The sequence below is a fragment of the Drosophila elegans genome, unplaced genomic scaffold, assembly GCF_018152505.1.
Source record: "Drosophila elegans isolate 14027-0461.03 unplaced genomic scaffold, ASM1815250v1 contig_208, whole genome shotgun sequence".
Taxonomy (NCBI): Eukaryota; Metazoa; Arthropoda; class Insecta; order Diptera; family Drosophilidae; genus Drosophila; species Drosophila elegans.
In genome coordinates, this window is record NW_024545578.1 from 576,288 (window position 1) to 597,819 (window position 21,532).

General features: G+C 40.5%; 1 protein-coding gene across 4 annotated transcripts in view; it reads right to left on the reverse strand.

Annotated features, from left to right (window-relative positions):
* LOC108145793 overlaps positions 1-21,532 on the reverse strand; it is a 126,636-nt gene that overhangs the window by 17,660 nt on the left and 87,444 nt on the right. For 3 of the 4 annotated variants that reach the window (XM_017271364.2, XM_017271363.2, XM_041707930.1), the window contains 5 exons: positions 15,097-15,531; positions 5,600-5,902; positions 4,145-4,816; positions 2,401-3,060; positions 690-863 (listed from right to left, as the gene is read on the reverse strand). In XM_017271364.2, the coding sequence (XP_017126853.1) occupies positions 690-863; positions 2,401-3,060; positions 4,145-4,816; positions 5,600-5,902; positions 15,097-15,531 (2,244 nt within the window). The remainder of the gene's footprint in view (positions 1-689; positions 864-2,400; positions 3,061-4,144; positions 4,817-5,599; positions 5,903-15,096; positions 15,532-21,532) is intronic. The other variant, XM_017271366.2, reaches the window with a different exon arrangement.

The following is a 21,532-nucleotide window of genomic DNA, read 5'->3' on the forward strand; positions in this document are numbered from 1 at the left end:
CGGCGGCAAATGATGGGAGCACCTCGTCGGCGGGAGATATGGTACACTCCACCTCTTGATCTCCGTTGGGTTTCCCACACCTCCGCACAAAACCCATCGTCGCAGCTCACATTACACTCCATTACGCTTAGCAAGTTGTCAGCTTCGCATGTTTTACCACTGCTTTTACACGCACAAAAAGTGACCACAAAAAATCAGATGAGAGAAATTTGAAACGACGCACGCAAACAGCTAAATCACATCAAGAGGAGGGGATCGCAGCGCAATTGGACCACCGACATCGATCGATTTGTTAGGCCAACGATCGATGGATCAACCCATAATCGATCATGTGCGATAGCTGGCAGAGAACGGTGAATGAAAGTGAGGTAGAAAAAATATATATATATAATCTAGAACACTCACTAATTGGTTTACGTCTTATGGAGAGAAAGTTTGCCGAACTTTCTCATGAACTTTTATGCTTTCTATAAATTAAAAGGTTTTCTAAACTCTAGATATAAATATCAACTTTGTGACTCTAAAATTGTTTACGTTACTAGACATTTAAGACAAATAAAATAATGCCAGTCATTAATCATAATCAGCTAGCGAGAAACCGCACTCCCATGTTAATGTCTCAATCTCATTAGCAGGAAGTGTAACTTCCTTCTCCCATCATATCAATATTTTATTTTTTTATGGCGTACCTTGGCTGGCGAAGCGAGCATCATTGATGCGGACATGGTGGCGTTGCTGCTGCTGGCCTGGGATTTGGTGGACTTGGCCGGGGATCTTGGTGGCAAGTGGCAACTGGTCACGGTTTCTGCTGGCCACACGCTGATGTTGCAGATGTCCGCGCGGCTGTAAAAACTGTTATTCATCTGTAGGAGGAGGGAAATCCAATTTTCAATTAAACAATATTACCAGAAATAGAAGAAGACCATTTTTAAGCTTATATTGATAAAGTATATGTTAATCCCAACAATTCTTTTTACTGGCACAAATGGTCCAAAACCCTAACCTCAGATTAACAGCAGTCTATTGACAAGTTAAATAGTTTATAGCTAATAATTTTCATGTAAGTAAATCCAATTTTACTATATCTAATCAATGATCCAAGCTCTACCCTGAAACAAACAGCTGTCTATTTACGGGCTGTAAAGCTTCTCCACCATTTTTTTCATTTATTTAATTAAAACACATAAAAATTGTTAGTGTTAAGCCCTTACAATTTTATTTACTACTACTATTATTTCAACCTGCGCTGTATGTCTTTTACCCAGGCTGTCCCTTTCAATTGTTTCGTTTTATTCCGCCTCACGTCGGCCTGGGCTTCTTTTCATTTGCCTTCAATGAAGAAATAAATCACACGTTTCCCAGTTAATTTCGTACTTTCCCATTTTTGACGTGCTCCGCTCAATTTCCCGAGCGGCGGCGATCGTTTTTCCTGGACCACGACATCATGCCATGTCGGTAGTCATCGATCGAGGTTTTCAGTTTGCTCTGTCTGGCGTTTGGCGTTTGGAACGGCAGGAGTAGTCTAGTCGGTGCATGATTCGCTTTCATTAACCCAACTGCTTAATCATCCGCTGAGGTTTTCCATTTATTGAAAATGCCTTGCACCCAGTTTCCCAGTTTCCTATACCCAAACCCAAACCCGATCCCAGCCCAATCCCTCTTCCTTTTGCCCACTTTTGCCCCTTGGAGTGGCGGCAAACAAAACTCTTTTATTGACACAAGTCACAGACATGGTCACTAGACTTGAGCACTTGACACTTGACTGACTGTGGGAACTTTTCCAATAGTCGAGAGGCGAGGACTGATTCGAACCGATGCGGACCGACTATAAGATCGGACTTTATTTCTGGTGCTCTACAAATGGCGGCAATGTCAAGTGGATCTGACGGTGAAGGTTCTCAAAGAGGGATGCCCTTCGCTGAGAGATTATATTAGTTTGTGTGGCTATTTAGCAATTTAGTTTTATTAGAGATTGATATTGAATTTAATTTCAGTGTGTAGAAATCATTTTAGTAAATATTTTGTTTAATAATAAGCTTAATTAAATAAGCTTTTATTTGCAATACATAGTTATTTAAAAGCTTTAATTAGAGAAATAATTTGTGTATGCTCCTATTCTGAATGCACAATATGTACATTTTATTTCTCCCAAAATATTATTATATTGTTCAATATCAAATCAAAGAGTGTGACTATTTAGAAATTAATTTCGAGCTATTGTATAGCTGGTTCACTTTCTTGGGTTTTTCTTTATAAGAAATACCTTCTTTTAAAAATTTCTTTTTACTCCTTAATTCCAAATCAATAATATTAACTTTTTACTTCTTCCTAACAATTCAATCAGAACCTGTCATCTTTACGATTAAACCCAATTCAGGTCTTCCAAAAACATCTACTCACCTGCTGAGATATGCTGGCGTTTCCATTTGCCAAATCAGCAGTTGTCTCATCGACGCCCAACTTGATTTTGGCCAAATGATCATCGGCTGCCTCGCCCTCGTTGTTGTTTTGCTGCTGATGTTGTAGACTGCTGTAGCAATTGTTGTTGCTAATGACGTGTCTGCCATCGCTGGCACTGCCATTGGTTTGGAACTCCATCTGCATCTGCATTTGCATTTGCGACTGCGAGTGGATCTGCATCTGTAGTTGGGTGACTCGCGAGGTGGCCGAGGTCTCTGTGTGCCTGCCGTTGGAGTTTGAGTTTGAGTTCGAGGAGGAGCAGGCGCTGCTGCTGTCGTAGTTGCTGCTGTTGTGCGAGGCTGCTATTGCAACAGTTGTTGCTGCTGCTGCCGTAATTGTCGTGGTGCTGACCACCAGAGCCTCCTTGTTCTCCTTATCGGAGTCGTCGCTGGGCGGGAGTTGTCCACCCAAAGATGATGATGCCGTGGTCGAGGAAATGGCCGTGGACTGCAGACCATCCACAATCGATGTTGCTGCGGCACTTGATGTTGCAGTTGCTGTTGTGGCAACTTCCAATGTTGTTGCTGCTGCTGCTGCTGTCGCCGTGTAGAGCCAACCTTCGTCGTCGTCATCCGTTGAGGCATCAGCCGATTTCAGTATCTATATGGCAGGAAAGTGGATGGCAAGGCGGATGGGAAAGGGAAGGAAAAACGCAATGGAACATTAAAATCAGTGGTAACAAAATTCGACAAAGGAAGAGAAACCGACGGTGAAGATGAAGTGGTAGAAAATGAAGTTTAATTAGCGTTACTTGCGCAAAATGGCAAATTGTTGTGCCGCTGCACTGGCAACTTGCAACGCGATGTTGCTGCTGCTTCTGCTGCTGCAGTACATGAGCAACATCTTTGAAGCTTCTTTTGGTTGCCGACAATACAACGCCTTCTCTCTGACGACTTTTCTGACTTTTCGAACTCCACTCTGACTTGTCTGCTTTGTCTTTGTGCTGGCAATTTATTTCCATTTCGAATGGTGACGACCTCAGCAGTTGTCAAATGTGGGAGGAAGACTGAAGAATTGACAGCGGAGTGCTGAAGAATTGAGGGAGGCGGAGTAAAGAGAAGTCTCAGACAGACAAACAAACAAATTAAGTCTGAATGCTAGAAGGAATCTTCTGTCTTTAAAAATTAACTTTTACTCTAAAAAGCTGAATGTATCCAAAAAAAAAACTATTTTTTAACATTCGATTTCCAGGCTTGTTTAGCTTTCTTTAAACAATTTAGCTTAAAAGGCTAAAAAAAGCATTGTTTCCAAACTTTGCCCTCAAAAGAGCTTTATTTTTGTTTTCATCTTTGAAGTATCTGATAGACATACTTCTTTTGTGTTAGATGATTAATGATCAAGTAGCTGATAGCGTTGGATTAGTTGATGATTAAGACTACCGAATAATGGAATACAAAAGTTAGTTAATAAATCGTTAGGCATGCCAAACTATTAATATTTTATTCATATATAGTACGTTAGGTTACAGACATCAAAAATAGCGAGCTATCGATGCATGCAAATTAGTTGGGCAGAGGTGGGCACCAGAAGACGATACCCTCGTCCATTGATGAACGTGACCCCAACACCTCGGCGAGTGGAACGAATGCCACCGATAATGATGATCCGCTGATAAGTCTGACCCGTAACCGAGAGGAAAGCCCACAGAGATCGCCTAGATCCGCCACCCGAAAACGGTACTTACGTCGCCTCCAGCTCCGACGGTGGGTCTTCGCCGGTGGATCAGGCACGGAGGATCATCCTCGCTCTGGAGATCACTGCCCGCCGTCCCCGTTCCCGTATTCCCCTGCTCGTTGTCCGTGTCCAGGTGCTTGAAGTAGAAGATCGCACAGTTCTTCGACTTGCGATTGGAGCGGTTGAACTTGGAGGTGTCATTGTGGTGATGACGCGTCGTCTTTCGCATTCCCAGCGGCGACTTGTTCAATGGGTCGTGACCGAGTCCGTGACTTAGCCCGTGACCGTGACTGGTATTCCCATGCGAATTGGGTGTGATTACCGCCACGGCTATGTTTTTGTTATGCGCTTTATTCGGCAGCATATTGTGATGACGCTGTTGCAGCAACGAGTTGCTGCCGTTGATATTGCGATTGCTGCCCTGTGGCATCTCTATGAGATTTAGGACCCTTCGGGTGCTTCCCACTACCACTGGTAATCCTCTCCTGCTCAGCTGCTGCACTTGCTCGAAATCACTGCTCTCCGAGTCCGCCTCGAAATCGGTTAAGGTGGCTGCCCCACTGGGATTCGGGTGGTTCGCCTGTCTCCACGATCGCTTGGCAATCAGGAAGTCCACCACATCGGTGCCCAGTTCCGGATCCTCGTCCTCCTCCTCTAGCTCCTCATCAGCCTCATCGCCGGGCTGAATGCAAGTCAAGTTTTGGTATGGAGTATTGGATAAGTGTTAAGTGGGTTGACACAAAGTGGAAAGTGGGTCAGGTTGTCATGGGAATCACACACTGATAAGAAAAAGCACATGCTCTGCACTTAAAGTAGTGCCAACTAGGGTTTGGTTGGAATGTCTGTCTTGGAAGAGGAGTTGGGATGGCCAAAAATATGTGATTTGGGATGTGCAAAGGATATGTGACTATAGTTTTCCGGTAATGAGAAATACCTTATAATACTAGTGTCGTATTACTTTTTCGATAAAGCAACTTATCTCTTTTGACATGGAAATTTCATTATTATTTTTGAGGACATCTTTGATTTTCCAAAATTTAAGATAAAAGTTGTATGAACAGACTTAACTTGCGCTAACAAGTCTTTTCTAAAAGCCAATATGTATTCTCTTAAACTGCGGGATATCTTTCTGTCCAAAAAATAAATGTGCATTTTTGTCTCTACTGGTTTTTGATGATGCCCAAAAATATCCCCGAGATGACCAGATCATTTGCTAAGTATTCTGTTTTTCCTTTTATGGTTCGGTGTTCTTGGATAACGTTTCTTTTTCGGGTTAGGTTCATTTGGGGTTTTTGGTTAGCTCGAGCAGCTGGGGTTAGGATAGGTCAGGCTCAGAATGTTGACAATACTGTGGAAGGCGGGGGCATGCAACTAAACTAACAACAACAACAAAAACGACAAGTCAAACAGTAACTACATACAGAATATGCAAATCATTCATCAGACGAAAGGGGGAATGACTTACCTTTTGAGGTGCAAGACAATCGCGTGGCTGATCCGCTGGCAGAGACTCCGCTTGGGATGCGATTTGCTGGGATTGCGACTGCAAATGCGAATGGGAATGGGACTCATCCAGGCCACAGACAATCTGGGTGGCTGTAATCTGGCAGCGCTGGAGGATTAGTTCCGCGGGGGTGGCCGCTTTGGAATCACTGTTCTCCAGATCCAGATCCGAGTTGACCTCGTTCAGATCGTCCTCGGTGGCTTCACCCTCGTAGCCAAAGGAGTCGTCTTCGGTGTCTTCCTCCTCGTCCACATCCAAACCATTCTGCAAGAAATGAGGCAAAATAAATCTAAGATTAATCAGGTTTCCTTTGGGGGTATTTTTTAGTTCAATAAAGTTGTGAATATGAGCCACAATTTTTAATTGGACAACTCGTGTGATCTTGATCTTAGTTTTAGCTGCGCTACCTGGGAAATTTTCAGGCCAGGCCAGGCCAGTCCAGTCTCCTTTATATTTGCTCTTCCTGTCTCCATCACGTAACACTCTTCCTCTTTCATATTGAGTGGCTAAAATTATAATTGCTTTCAATTGTCGACACACGAAGCTCTCGCATCGGATCAGCGGGTGGACATGGACAACAGACAGTCTGACAAACAGACAAATGGACAGAAAAGCGGAGACAGAGGCACAAGCTGGCAAACACTTGGCCAGACAGATGTCAGATAAGCCAAGAGGCGAGAAAAAGTTGGTTTATACCCTCTCCAAATTTGAAGATTTTGCTGGGGACTATCCGAAGTACAGATGTATTTTAGCTCTTCCAAACAAAAAACAATTAAAAATCTTAGGAAATCGTTCAATTTTCATTAAAAGAATAACTAAAAACATTTTTGATTACCCAAAATAAATCTATGTGACCATTATTAAAATATCTTTTGTCTTAATGTTTACCTCAGTTTTTATTTTCTATCACTCGATCAGCAATAGATAGCTTATTAAATGTTAGAGTAATCATATTTATGACTTTTTCAAAGTTTTTTTCTTTTTGGGAAAACTTTAATTGAATCCTTATGACCGTTATTAAAATAAGTTTTGCGTATGTTTACCTTAGTTTTCATTATCGGTCAGCACTAAATAGCTCCCTAAATGTTAGAGTAGTCATAATTTCGAATTTTTCAAAGTTGTTTCCATCATTTTCCTTTTCTTTTTCATGTACCCGCCCACACAAAAGTAAGAGGCGTCGGTGAGCAGGCGTCTGAGGAGGCCTTGATGGCATTTCAAAAATGTTTCGCTTTTTACCAGAACTGTTGGAGAAATGACGCCCGCCACATGACACAACCTCAAGTGACCTTGGTCCATGCGCAAGTGCTCCCCTTTCCCTTCCCTCGGTCAGACGAATTTCACACAGAAAATGTTGTCTTAACACTCTATAAAATAAAACTAACGAAATTCCACAATTAACCCCTGACGATCAGCAATCAGCTGTGGAATGGCTTTTATGGCCATCAGATGTTTTAGCTGGGCAATTTAGTGTTTTCGCCTTTTCGGATTTGCGTAATTTCGTTGTTCGGGTAAATGTTTCTGAAAAATCAAATCCAGTGGAGGCCGCCCGAAGGTCGCTCAAAACATCCGAAGAAGCTTGTTCTCCACGGTCGAGATCCAGCTGATTATGTGGCTAATTGTCCAGGTGATTTATGGCCAAGAATTGCTTATACACCTCTTTATATGGCGCCTTTTAATTGTTTTTGTTTATGGTAAACAGAGGTAGTAGTACTGGGCTTTCGAACAACAAAGAGATGAAATGTGTATATGGACCAGGGCGTCTAAAGTGTTGTAAATAAACAGGGAAGTAAAAGAGGGCCAGACAACCCATCAAAAATGATAGTGAGTAAACAGACAGTGAACCAGCAAAATAATGCAAAGCACATCTATGCATAGTTTGAATTGGTTTTCCAAAAGCAACACAAAATAGACCTATGTATGTATATCTTTGATTTAGAAACTATACATGATCAAATAACTTGTTTATTACATATGAATTAATTACTATATACCCATATCAGTTTCATCTTTATCAAAGGGAAAGAGTTTTCACTGATCCATCAACCAATTATTTATTTCCCCCTTTTATCTGATCTCTGATAAGTTGTACCTTCTTTTTGAGTATCTGATCTGGTTTCTTAGCTTTCTCCAAATTAGCATAACACCCGCATTTTGTGAAGCAATCTCTATCTCTCTTTCCTCACGCTTTCATCTTAACATATTTATCCAACCGTTTAACCCAATGAAAAACAAATTAGGCGGAAAAACTCCGTTGACAAAACGGTACAAGTTGAGAACCCAGAAAAACTGATTAGTTTGAGCCAAGAAATCCCTGACAAATCTGGTTAAAGAACCTCAGCAGACTACCCACAGCGGTTGATGGTATACACTCTTATTTATGTTCTTATTATGCAAAAGTCGGGGAAGGAAGACAAGAATATTACAAACCCTAGACAACAATCAACTTTTGGGCACGCCTTGCACTTCCATTCGTTTCATGGAGTTCGCTTCTCCATTTAGCTGGAAATTAAGTTCAAGTTTATCTTGACGCACTTCAGAAGAACTCTTATTTTGAAAGAAAATCAAAAAAAAAAAACATATGGGGAGAACGTGTCGTGCCAGTCTCTTAGCACCTCATTTACACCCAGATCTTCTGCTCTTGGAACTACGATTTAGCCCCTTGGATTCCCATTCCCATTTCGATTCGGATCTCAACACGCAATTTCTGGCTATGTCACAATTTTCGTTGTAACTTCAGGAGAGACGACAAACTAGAGCGATAACCATCGATATGTTTGGACTAAAGTGTGGGAAATTCTCCAACAATTGCCACTGTCTCCCCATGCTTTTCATTTGAAATTATGAATTTCTCACACGCCAGCGATTAATTATCGTTAAACGCTGGCATATCGTCGATATCTGGTGATTGAAGGAGGGAAGGGGGCTAGAGGTACAGTCTTCATTAGCATGTGCTTGTATGACTGTAATTATCGTGCAATAAAAACGTGAGTTGCATTCGTCAGACGTCTATTTATTTTCTATTTATGCCGGGCTTTTCGTCAGAGATATCAAATGCAAAGAGGTGAGTTTATGAGGTTGCCTGGGAGTTGATCGATGGGTTCGGTGAGGATAAGAGAATAAAAGTATATTCGAATTTTTTAGAGCAATAAATTTTATGAAGAGTCTATAATGCGTATGGTCGTTTATTATCGGTTTTGAAGGCCTATTAAGCAATTTTTTAAACATTCACAGCAATAAAATAAACGTTCAAATATTTAAGATTATTTGTGCAGCTCTCTAATGCTCAAAACATATGTAATTATCGCTTTCCCTTTTTTTAGTATCGGTAGTTTTATGTTTATGGATTTTATTTAGCTAAGCTTTTTTTTCAATTTAACTAATACATGCCTTTTTAAAACACCTATTTCACAATTTCCAAAAAAAAATATTGTTAAAATAATTACCCCTGTTCTCTCATTTTGCTTTAAAATAATTTTAAATATCTTAATAAAACGTTACATGAGGAATAATTTTAAAAGCTTTGCCTTTGATTAGCTACACTTTCTTAAGTGTCCATAATTCGCATATTGGGGTTTAAATATATAACTCTCAGTCGTTCCTATGATTTTCTGTAAACTGAGCGAAATTTCGCAACAATTACTCAATTCGCCACAAAACATTCAATGAATTTTAATCCAGCGGTGACAACGGCAACAACGGCGACAACAGCAACGACTCCGAATGCGAGTGGAAAAACTCTCCAATGGCGCGACAAAATTGCAGACACAAAAAACACCAACAATAACAATAACATCGGCTGCAACAACAATCGCGCAACAACTCCACCGCGTTGACAACCCGCACAGCAGACAACAACAATTGGCAAGCCAGCAACATGAGCAACATGAAAAATTCCAAGTCATATGGAAAACGGGCAACATGCACCACCAACCACCACCCCCGCGCCATGCACCACCCCTCGCCCCCTCGAACAACCCACAGCAGCGACAATATTATTACTTTCATTGTTGTTGCTGGTGTTGCTGTTGCTGGCGTACGGCAAACATTTCCTGGTACAGCAGCAACTTGAACGTCCACAATTTAGCTCAACTATTACAAATCGCATTAGATGCTAAATTTAGCAAAGCAGAGGAAAAAATCAAGCATTGAAGTCGCTGCATTGGTCCAAGCAACATCAGCAATAGCAACAGCAGCAACTGTTGCTGGCGTGCCTCGAACGTGCAACTTCGACAGGCCGTCGGCCATAGTTTGCATATTTTCACTTTAGACCCTGCCAGTTCTCGGTGTTCTCGGTGTCTGACCCTAATCTGCGGACAGTGCAACATGTTGCTGCAGTACTTGGGGCATTATATAGACCGATCTGGCGTGGGTGTAGCCCACGCCATAAAGCCCACGCAGGGAGATGCTAATGCCCGATTCCTGAACCACGCAATTGTTCATAATTTGCAGGTTGCTGACGGAGATTTTATGGTAGAGTTGCGGGAAGGGGTACACCCAAAAAAATACAGTATATTGTTAAAACATTTACCAAAACAAATTAAAAAAACTGACATGTAAAGAATTACAGTCTTGAAAAAGACAAAAACAAATTTCCTTTGTATTTTGGTTATTATATATGATTAACTAAGAAATCCAACAATTTCAATGTCTAAAGAAATATTCAACTGAAACCAGGACAATCAAAGTCAAAGTTTTGCTATATTTCACTTTCAATGTAAGGAAACATTTAAAGGTGTTGCTTGGCAAAATGGAAATGAAATATTGACAATTGAAGGCGAATTTGATTGGTTCGATGCAAAAGCGAAAACAAAGGCATGCAAACAAAAGTCGCGAGTTGACATTTGGCAAATGTCAATTCTTCAGGTAAGGTTGCTGGTTGCTGGCAGCACCATAAATCGCATTTGAAGATGTCGCAGTTGCGCCACACGACACCGCAGCACCTTGTTGCCGCTGTGCGGCGATGACTGCTCTCGTTTGTTTGCATTTCGCATTGGGCAACTCACTGCGCCGATTCCCGATTTCCCCGACTTTCCCAGCGAACGGTGGCCATCGATCGATATGGGAATGTGGCCCGTTTAACCAACAGCTGCCGGCAAGGCAATTTGCTATTGTTGATCGTTTATTGTTGTTATTCTGGATTTTCTTTATGCCTTTCCTCGGCGATCATAAATCAATGGCCCAGAAAGCCAATGTGTGCGATCAGAGATCGAATCAGATCACAAATCCCCAATCTTATCCGTGATAATACGATGCCCCTCTATCGAACTGGCATCAAATAATGAACCATTAGAGGAGGGTAATTGAAAAACCAGGGGAAAAAAAAGCTCGAAAGAAGAGAAACCCCAAGGAATATTAAGCCAGCAATCTGTCATTATCTTAGCCAGAAACTAGATCAGCGAACGGTTTTTGCTTGGGCAGGAATGTGATTTATAAAACCATTTTAGAGCCACCCAGTTTATTTTTGCAACTTGCGGTAGCATTGTTTTTCATTACATGCGGTCAAGTTTTTGTTTGTGGGCTATTTTGGTTTTATTTTTTAAAAGAGCAGTAAAGGCTAATTACTTTAACTAAGGAAAGTAACGCTGGCACAGCAAAAAAAAACTATAAAGAGCTGAGCTAAAAAAATCCATTGTTTATCTTCCGTATTTCATCTTAAATTGTGGGTGTGCCCCCAAAGATTTTACATAGTTATTGTGATTTAATTTGTGCTGCTTTCCGGGACACATAAGCAACATGCAGCATTCAACCTGCAACTATCGACTTGCAACATGTGTAAGCAATCAACGTGCATAAATTGCAGTTCCGATTCGATTCCGACGTGACTGCCAGCCAAATGGGTAACCACTCCCCTCCGCCTCCAATTGTCAATTATTATGCGATTTGCATTCACTCATTTTAAAGCCTCGTTTTGTGGTTCAAAGGAGGGAAAGAAAAAACCAAATTTGCATATTTCTTTTTAAGCTTTGTGCTTTGTTTTTTTTTTTGGGTGTGGACTTGCAGACTGGTAGCAAGTTTGAGGATTGATTTATGTCGGTATTTGATTGATGTCTGCTGCTGGTTAGCAAAGCGATGAGGCCAATTAAATTCATAAATATTTTGATCATACCCCACTGATGGACGTTAATTGGTACATGGAAATGGTGGCCAATTAGTAAGATTAGAAGAATGATGACAGCTCCAAGGTCCCGCAAGAAGATAACTTGATTTTCTCGCTTGATTCTCCCACTCGTTCCCAAAGATCGTTTCCCTTTCAGCCGGCAGACAGATGTTTCCCAGCCTCCAGTTCAACCTTCAACCCGTTGAAAAAGCAGACAAAGGTCTCGTGGTCTCGGTCTGCTAGACAAACACACAATTTCCCAAGAATAAACAACATAATCCCAAGGAGAGGGACTGAGAAAAAGAGTAGGTGCAGGCGAGATATAATAACAATAATAACAACAATAATGGGGCATAATTCAATGCAATTCAACTGCATTTGTTTATCGAACTTGTTGCTGCCGCCACTTGCAACATGTTGCCAGAGTTTTAGGTGTGGGAAACAAAGAGAAGAGGTGGAAAAAGATGCAACAAAGAAAAATAAGTTGGAAAATACATCAATTTCAGTAGGCAAATAAGGTCTGGGTTTTTCAGTACACAGGGTTGTTAATCTCTATCATAAGTTGTCTAGAATTATTGTCTAAATAAGAATGTAACCATCTTTATTTTAATAAAGTTAAATGTATTTCAATAACTTATAAAATCTACTAGGGTATTTATAAAATCGGTCAACAAGCCTTCTTTCCTTCTGGTGATTTATTTATGATTTTTTTTTGAATTTCCCAAAGTTCAGGCACGTCGTAAATTTGATTTGGTTTATTTCCATTTGCCCTGCTCTGCTCATTTCGGTCACTTTCATTTGGTTTCGGTGCTGATTTTCGAGCTGATTTCGGAGTTTACCGTCTTGCCGTTGACTTGTGTGAACTCTGAAGTTGAGGGCGCATAAATTTCACTTTTACTTTTCGCAGTTTTTGATTTTTATATTGCTTTAGATATAAATACATTTCTTTATGGGAGCTACTTAAAGTTTAACCCCGCTGATGAAGAAGCGGGGAAGTAGTTACGGGAGGCAAGCCATTGACTTGGGCAAGCCGTGAGTTTATTACGACACTTGGTAAATGGGGCACTGAGAGAAATACCTGTAATTGAAGATCAGGTCCTGGTTTGGTTAGCTATAAATATGTGGAGTTTTTGGTAAGATCAATAACCAGAAATACAATATATATATACATGCATTTCACAATGCACACAGACATCTAATTTTCTCTGAGTGCAAACACTTGTGACATTTCCGTCTGTCCCGCGTTTGATTCGCTATTTTTTGGCTATACAGCAGCCGCCTTCGTTTGAAGTCTTGGCCTGGCTAATCTCCTTTGGCCAGAAATTGGATGCATTGCAAATGTGGAGCAGCGAATTCCCCCCGCGGGCAACCCGAGCAAAATGTGGCCAGGAAAGTGTTGAAAATTGCCAAGTGGATCGGCCCACATAGAGATTGGACATGGACGGATCGGATCCCGGGGGGATGCAAATTATTGCATCAGAGAGGCAGTGGAAAATGAAATTGTTTCTGCAGCAACGAGAGGAAATCCTAGAGGTGGATAAAAGCCTGCTCGGGGCGAAATCAAATGAAGCGGTTCACAAAAAAAAAAGGTTAAATGCCCCACAGCCGGAGGCCTCTAATAGAAGGTGCGGGAAGGAAGCCAGCCAAGAAGACTCTGTGTGTGGGTCATAGTCAGATAGTCAGAAGCCGCCTCTTTTTCAGTGCGTGTCTTGAATGAATTATTTACACACTAAGCCCAGACACGGGGCCAGAGAATTTTGCGCTTCCTACTCCGCAAATTACCCACAATTAAGAGGGGTGCATGAAAAACGCTTTCCAATTACCAGACAAAGAGGCGAAGAGGAGCAGAGAACTTTAACCAGGAAACGTTTAGAGCTACGAGGAGGATCCATCCATCTATCCACACTCGTTGTTGGCAGGAAACTGGGTCAACGTGTCTATAAGGCGAAATTGACTTTCACTGGATCTAAACACGAAACGGATGCCGCAGAGAGGAACAGAATGGTCGGTGAATTAGACTGGGGTATGGAATTAGCAGACGGAGAGAGGAAAAGGAGTTACTGATCAGATGGGGATTGTAATTCTCATCTTTTCATGTAAGGTTAAAAAATATGTAAAATATCCATTGATTTCTGAAAATTAAATCTAGAAACAACATTTAAAATAACATTATGATCTCAAGTCATTGCAAACATTTTCTTAGTTATTTAAATGAAAAAAATTGTAAAAAATTATACAAAATATTACAAATATAATAAATATAAAATATCTTTTTCCGGGAAAATTCTTTACTTTCAGTTCCGTTGTCATATCATATTATTTCATCAATAAATGTCCCTTTACTCCAAAATATTATATTAAACTCAAATTGTATCAATTAACTTGTCTCTTCACACTTCTTATGCATAACTATTGCTTTTCGCATCATAGTAATACCATTTTCTGAAAATGTTTCTCACATTTAGATCCGTCACCTTCCCATCGAACAGGAACCAACGAGACACACCTCGATCTACCGCTACCACCCAGGCGAAACTCATTCATCTTTCTCCCAAGTTCGTCTCACTATTCAATTGCATTGCTCGGCACTTTACCGCTTTCCCAATACATTTTTGTCGCATTGCCGGCATTTTCACTAAATAAATTAATTAAATCACTCGCAACCGAGTTATACAAAAACGTAATTAGAAATTTCCACAATTGGCAATGGCAATGGCGAGGCGACGAACGGCGGATGTGCGGGGAAAGCGGCGCCAAATGCATTTTCTTTCTTTCCAAGAATCCCTGGCATCTCGAATGATTTTCCCTTGTGCTGGCTGGGAGTTTTCTTTTTTATTACCAAGTAGATAATCCAAAGTGACAAAAGTCGAAGACACACACGCCAAGGGCACTGCTTTGCAGAGGTTATTTTTGGAAAATCCCTAATCGATTCAAGTTCATGTAGATGAGCTATAAATTAGTGTGATATATGTTGGCTGGCTTTTAATGCTAAGTGTGTTCTTAGAAGATTGAAGAGAAACAATCTTCGTAAATGACTATTTAAAAGTTATACTAAGTTGAAATAGACCACCAGACAGTAAGTTATACAAGTATGTATTATTTACTGGTATATTTATCTTCTCTCAGAACAAAGTTAGTTAAGGTGAAAGCGCATGTCTGTTCACAGACGATATTTGCATTTAAAACAAATAGGAAACATTTTCAAAGTAATAATGTAAATGTTTTAATATTAAATAATGCATATGTGATTTTATACTATTTGAATACGAAATATAACATTTTGGATTTAATAGCCAGATAATTATTCTAACTATTTATTTTATTATAAGTTAGTGATATATATATGTATTTCGCAACTTACCGCTGTGGAGCTTCGTTTCCTTAGCAGGTTATCCAGGCACAGTTGCAGTTCGAAGGCCTTCAGATACAGCAGATGATAGCGGTCCCTCAGTCGCTCCAAGTTCCCTTCGCCCTTCTTGGATGGGTGGTGGCTGCCACTTGGTGGTGGGGCAGCTGCCGTGGTTCCAATGGCAGTGGTGGGTGTGGTCACCGGATCGGAGGCGAAACCACTGCTCAGGCTGCTCGACTTCGTAGCCGAGTCGCTGGTTGACTCACTGGAGCAGTTACTGGTCAATGAGGCGGGCTGTTGACTCGACAGTTGCTGCTGTTGCTGTTGCTGCTGAAGTTGCAATTGTTGCTGCTGCTGCTGCTGCTGCTGGAGTTGCTGCTCCTTTTCGGCGGCTCGAATGCAAGAGCTCACCACTCGAGCGTGTGATACAATTTCATGGTACAACACCTGGAATCAAAAAGAGAGCGCACACAGCAAAAAGGGAAATTAAATAGGTGTCGCTGGGTTAAACTTATGTGGCTAACATGACGTATACTTGATATGCCCAGGCAGCTAATTGATTAGGCAAACAAGGGATTGGGGTGAAAGGGTGATGTTGTGGTTAGAGAAAGGCTTGGCTCGAAAGGATATTGTTTCAGAGTGACTTGCAACCACATAAGAGATATGTATTTTTCATATAATGACTTGAAGGTTTTATGGCTTACTTGCTTTGCTAAAGTAATTATAATATTTTAAACGAAAAACATTAAAACATAATTAATTGTACCCAGCTTTTTTTTTAAGAAAATATGGTAATTAATTATATCCGCCTTTTCAACTTTCTTTAACCTATTTAGTTTCATATTCTTATCCTAAATCTTAAATTCCTTCTCCTTATAACTTTCCTTCCCGTTAAACTTAAACTTTTATGCCACATTATCTCAAAGATATCCTCCTCCCCTTGGAATTCCAATTTCAACTCCTGCAACAGCATTTAGCGCCCAACTGCAGCGATATGGCATCGCTCATTTGTCATTTTAACAGCTGCCGGGCCTTGCCACGCCATCATCCGCATCTTTATCCATCTCCTCCAACCAAAGGTCAAATCGGAAAAGTCCCACGCATTGCATAAGCTCCATTGCCATTGTTCCGTCATTAATCACACAGAAGAGGGAGAAAAGAAAGATTTTCCGCACAGAGCGATATTCAATTTATTAAACATCAAAAAAATAATTACAAGACAATTGACGCCAAAGGGTCATAAAAAGGGGAAAGGTGGGCGTGACACCCAGTGACACCCACACACACACACATGAGATAGCCGAGGAAAATGCGAGGCAGGAAAACTCCCAAGCGGGCTTCCACAATCTGGACATTGATCTCCATACAAACAGTTTAACCCCGGCGATCTCTTGCATCACCGACAAAATATGAAAAATCAACAAAAGGTGCGCAAACGTTGAAATTAGAAATCGATAAGTATGGGGGAAAAGGGGGAGATGCTTTTAGAGACAACCTTTTCACCCCAAAGTGTTCGAAACCATGGACATTTATTTATGGCCCCGACACATCCTTACTCAACTCGAAGCCTAGAGCTCCTCGATCGAAACGACCCGAGACGAAACGAAACTCAATGCAAACATAAATTTCAATTTTCACCTGTTTGAGATCTTCATTGAACTTGCATTTCCATTTCTTGCCTCCCATTCGACACTGGCAAATTGAAATGTCACAGAGATTTGGGGTCTGGGCTTTGGAAAATGGCAAATTTATGAAAATATTTTCCTTGGACAGCTCGCCCTCTCTTGATTTACCTTGGGTAATGGCCAAATTGACACTCAAAGGCAGCTGCCAAAAAAAACCTCTGGCAAAGCCATCTCTGCGGCTCCACTCTGCCATTTTCAGTTTGAAGAATGATCCGAGAAAGCGACGCCGCGAGAAATATTTATGGGGAAGCCTTACCAAATCTACCCCCCTCCCTTCGAAAAGCGGAGGAAAATCGGGAAAGTTTTGACAGGCTGCTTGGTATTTTTCTCCTTTTTTCGGTCGGTTACTTTTACTGCCATCGAATATTTCTATGCAGTAAATTTAATTATATTGGGGGAATTTCAAAGACTGTCTTCAAGTTGAAGGCTGTCAAGGAGTTTTTTTTTAAAACTTGTCATTTTAGAGTTTTCAATCCATTTTTACGTTTGATTTATATTTTACTCATCTAGAGGGATTAGAAGTAACTTACTTCTATCATCAGTTTTTCCATTTTATTTAAAGTTCTTTCACTTATTTGCAATAGCTTAAATTTAATTATGTTGGTGGAGTTCTTCCACTTATTTCCAAAAGCTTAATATGACAATTTGAAAGATTTGTTTGTATGTATAGCTATTTAGCCAAGCCAAGCAATTTTCTGCATCAAATTGTTTTGCATTATGATTTTTATCATTATATCTAATTATAAGACAGCAGAAACAAAAGAATTCTGCGGGGCGCAAGCAGAAACGGATCTTTTTTTCAGAGGCTTGGCCTGCTTGGTTAGGCAAATAGATAAATGAACCCAACTTAACCAAGTCGAGTCAGCGAAGAAGAGGGCCTGTGGCAAAGAACAAACTTTGGAAATATATGGGGAGGAGAAGACGCTGCGAGTAAGACCTCAACACGCAGGAGGAGTGGAAGTGGAAACAGAAGACCGAGGAGGAGGATCCGGAGAGGCAGGTGTGGGTTGCCCATTTGCGATACTTGAGGCTCATTACTAGAATGAAAGACCAGCGAGCGAGCGGAGAACCCGAGCCGCAGCTTCGACTTCGAGCTTAGACAAAAACCCAACCCTAGTCAGCCAAAAGCCACTACGTTGTAAGTCTTTTTTGGAGGAACGCCTTTCTCTTTGTTTTCGGTCTGCGGACTCAGTCTCAGTCTCAGCTCCAAAGCCAAAACCAAACTGAATTGAACCACTCCCAATCTTGGCACGACTCTAAGGTCTGGCAATGCTTTAATGCATTAATGCATTTGCCGCCATTTGCCACCCACCCACTTGAGGAGCGTTCAATATGAGAAATATGAGAATTTAGAATGCAGAACTTTATGCAAAATTCGTGACTAATCTGCGCTGCCTGAACTTGAGGAGCAGCCGTGTAGCCGTGTACTTTTCTATTATTTTCTGCCCAGCACCAGTCTCTCAAGAGGTCTCAAGATTATTGGCGAGCGTAGGAAGTAATAAAAGAAATCAGGGAAAACAAATTGAAGTCAGTGCGAAGTTCTCGAGATTGAAATCTGATGCAGAAAATAAACCAGCAAGAGCGAATGGCAAGAAAAGTGAATGTGTGTGCCTACAGTGGTGTGAAAGTGTTTGAAAAACAAGCCTTAATTTCAGAGCATGAGTTTGCAGAAATTACAAAAATGATTGAGAAGCTTTTCAAAAGTTTAAGGAACTGAAGACGAACCCAAAGGTTTATTGATTTAATAGCTCTTACTGGCATTAAAGTGAAAGGAAATACTTTAATTTAAACTTGAATGTTACATTTAAACATCTCTGTTTTAAAATAAAATCATATCTTCTTAATAACCTTCTGTTTTTTATTTAATTTATCATAATACTGCTTAGAAATAATGTTTGACAACCGTGATAAATGCTTACGATTAAGCAAACCATAAGTGCAACAATTATAAAGCTTTTCCGCATTGAAAAATTAGTTTTTCCCGTTCAAATTTTAATCTTCTGCTGGCTAATTGTTTTTCTTCACTACCACTGCCCATTTTATTCGACTTAGTCATAAGAATTGCAACACATTTTAGGCATTATAGGAATTTACATTGTGTTCCTACGAAACTTAATTTTTTCCTGCCTTTTTTCCCCAGTTTTCTTTGCGCTGTTTATTCATGCGAAATGTTCATCGCCCCTTGGAATCGGTCAAAATAAGTTCCTCTAATGCGTCGGCTATTTTTACCAGCCGCAACTCAATAGAAACTGTGTGCTGGGCACGTCGCCTATCTATATCTCTATATCTTGGATGTCTGCGGCCGAGGTTCGTTGACTCAGTGTCTCTCTGAATTGTTGTAATTCGGCGTGGCTGAGAATGACCAAAGAATTGAGCAATCGGCTTTGGCCATACACAACAAAAAAGCAACAATGGCCCACCAGATCGTACATTCATTATCGGAAATGCCAGTGCGTGACCTCGACCGCGTTTTTAGAATTTTACAATTTTAGGTTTACATTTTATTGGTCTTCGGTCCCAGACAACGCCTTCAGATATTGTTTGATTCGCCGGAGGTTGATTATGAATAGAACTTTGCAGTATTGTTTAAAATTAACAAAAGACATTAATAAATGTCCGCAGCAGTGGCGATTAAAAGGCTTGAAAGTCTCGCCCAAAACGTGCCCAAGAATTATGCTGAATTTATGGTATTTGGTATAAAAAAAATTAATTTTAACTATGTAAAAGACCAAAAGACTACATATGCAAGCATACAAATCTTTAACATTAAAGGTGTTTGGTCCTAAATTTTTATTCGACTCTCATATACTCTTTATCTATTAGTAATATTTTAAAGGAAATTATAAATAATCAATAATAAAATATTCAACCATAAAAAAAATACAAATGTATTCTACTGAAAAGAATCGTTACACATTTACAACTGCATCCCCTTAAAACACTTTTTAAAACGCTTTTAAATTGTCATAAATCTCTTCCCAGAAGGAATCAAATTTATTGCTAATTTTTTATAAGCAGGATCAACAGCAACCCAAATTCCACCCAGAAAATGTCTTATAGCGAAAATTTCCAAGATGTCACATAAATTTGGAGCGCACGAACAAAAAATAAATTGTTCTTTTTTGAACGTTTTCTATTTCTTCTTTTCTTTTTTGCAAACATTTTTACGTGAAGTAGTCACGACATTTGGAACACTTCCAAATCGGCCTAAAAATAGAGTTCAACGAAATAGAATTAGACGAAAATCAGGCGGCGACTCTAATTACCCAAAGAAATTGCTGCGAGACGGAGAGAGAGAGAGTTGATAAATGACAAACGGAAAAAAGAACCAATAAACAAATTGACAAAGTCCGGGAAAATGAGATGAAGGTGCAGTGGAGATGGGTTTTCCAGGTTGAAAGACGACCCCAAATGTGCAATTAATCAGCTGACCCAGAAAACCACTCACAGTTCTTCAGTTTTCACTAGAGGAATTGATGTCGTCGACGTGTGTGCTGTGACCAAATGCATCGGGAATTAACTCGGACAGGGTAGACGGCTTTGAAGATCCCGATCTTAAGAGTGTGTGAAGTTAAGTCGGGAGTCGCAGTTAAAGCCCGACCTGGCCTATTGAGTAACACATATCGGACAAGGAGTTTGAGGTTAGCATGGGGCCTGGCTGGCTTCTGATTCCAAACACCGTTGACATAATCACGTCCGAGTGTCACGTTCAACTCCCCGCCGGCGACAAAGATGATGGCCGGAATCCCGTCTCGTCTCGCTTTTTGGCTTTGTTGGCATCACGTTCTTGGGTCGTAGAACAAGTTTGCCGCTTTGTCGTGAAAATCTCTGTGCTCATTGTGGTCTCATTAGAAACATGTTACATGGAAACACTGATTATGAAATTGCTCAACTGCTGCCTTTGGCCGAGGCGACTTTAACTGTTTTTCGTAATTATTTTCAATGAAATTAGGGAAAACGTTTTTTGATGCGGTGTGAAAACGTTGTCTTCAGTGGCTGGTGAAAATCGTATTACGAAGAAATGGAGAATAGTGCTTAAACTTTCTACTCAAGTCAAGAGAGATTTGTTTTTAGAGCTCTCATGTTCTGAAATTCTGACAAGGAAAATGATTTGGGAAATACGAACAAGTTGAGTGTTTGCTCACGTCTTCATAAGTTCAATGAGCTTCAGAGTCGCCAGACTTCAAATCTTTCAATAACTCTTCGTTGAGGAACCAACTGATCCCCCATCTAACATCAGGGAACTCGTAAATCTATCTCAAATTCATGTGACACACTTAACCCCAATTAATAATTAAAGCGCAGAGCTGATAATGTTGATGGTTTCCTTATCTTCTGACACATTCAGGGCTCCACTATTTGACCTTCTCAGCTAAACTTATCTCCACAGAATTAAATCAGCCCCCCAGAAAAGCTGTCGCTGATTCAAATAGCCTTCAATCAAGTAGAACTGCAACGAAACAATTAAAGATAATTTTCCTAAGCAAATGACGCAGCTTATGCTATAGCTTGAGGGGCACGACTCACCGAAAATTGCCTTGCCCCTGAATTGTGATCCAAAAAGTGAAACCAAACCAATCGTAATCGTTCGATTAATTGCATATAATGATAGGCCGACTGAGAAGACACGATCCCCAGGCTAATTAGCCTAAGCTCATACTAAAATCGAGATAAAATACCATAATAAAACAAGAGAGACAACTGTTGAGGCCAGCTGGACATTTGCTTGTCTGATGGAAACCCATTTGGTCATGTCTGTGGTC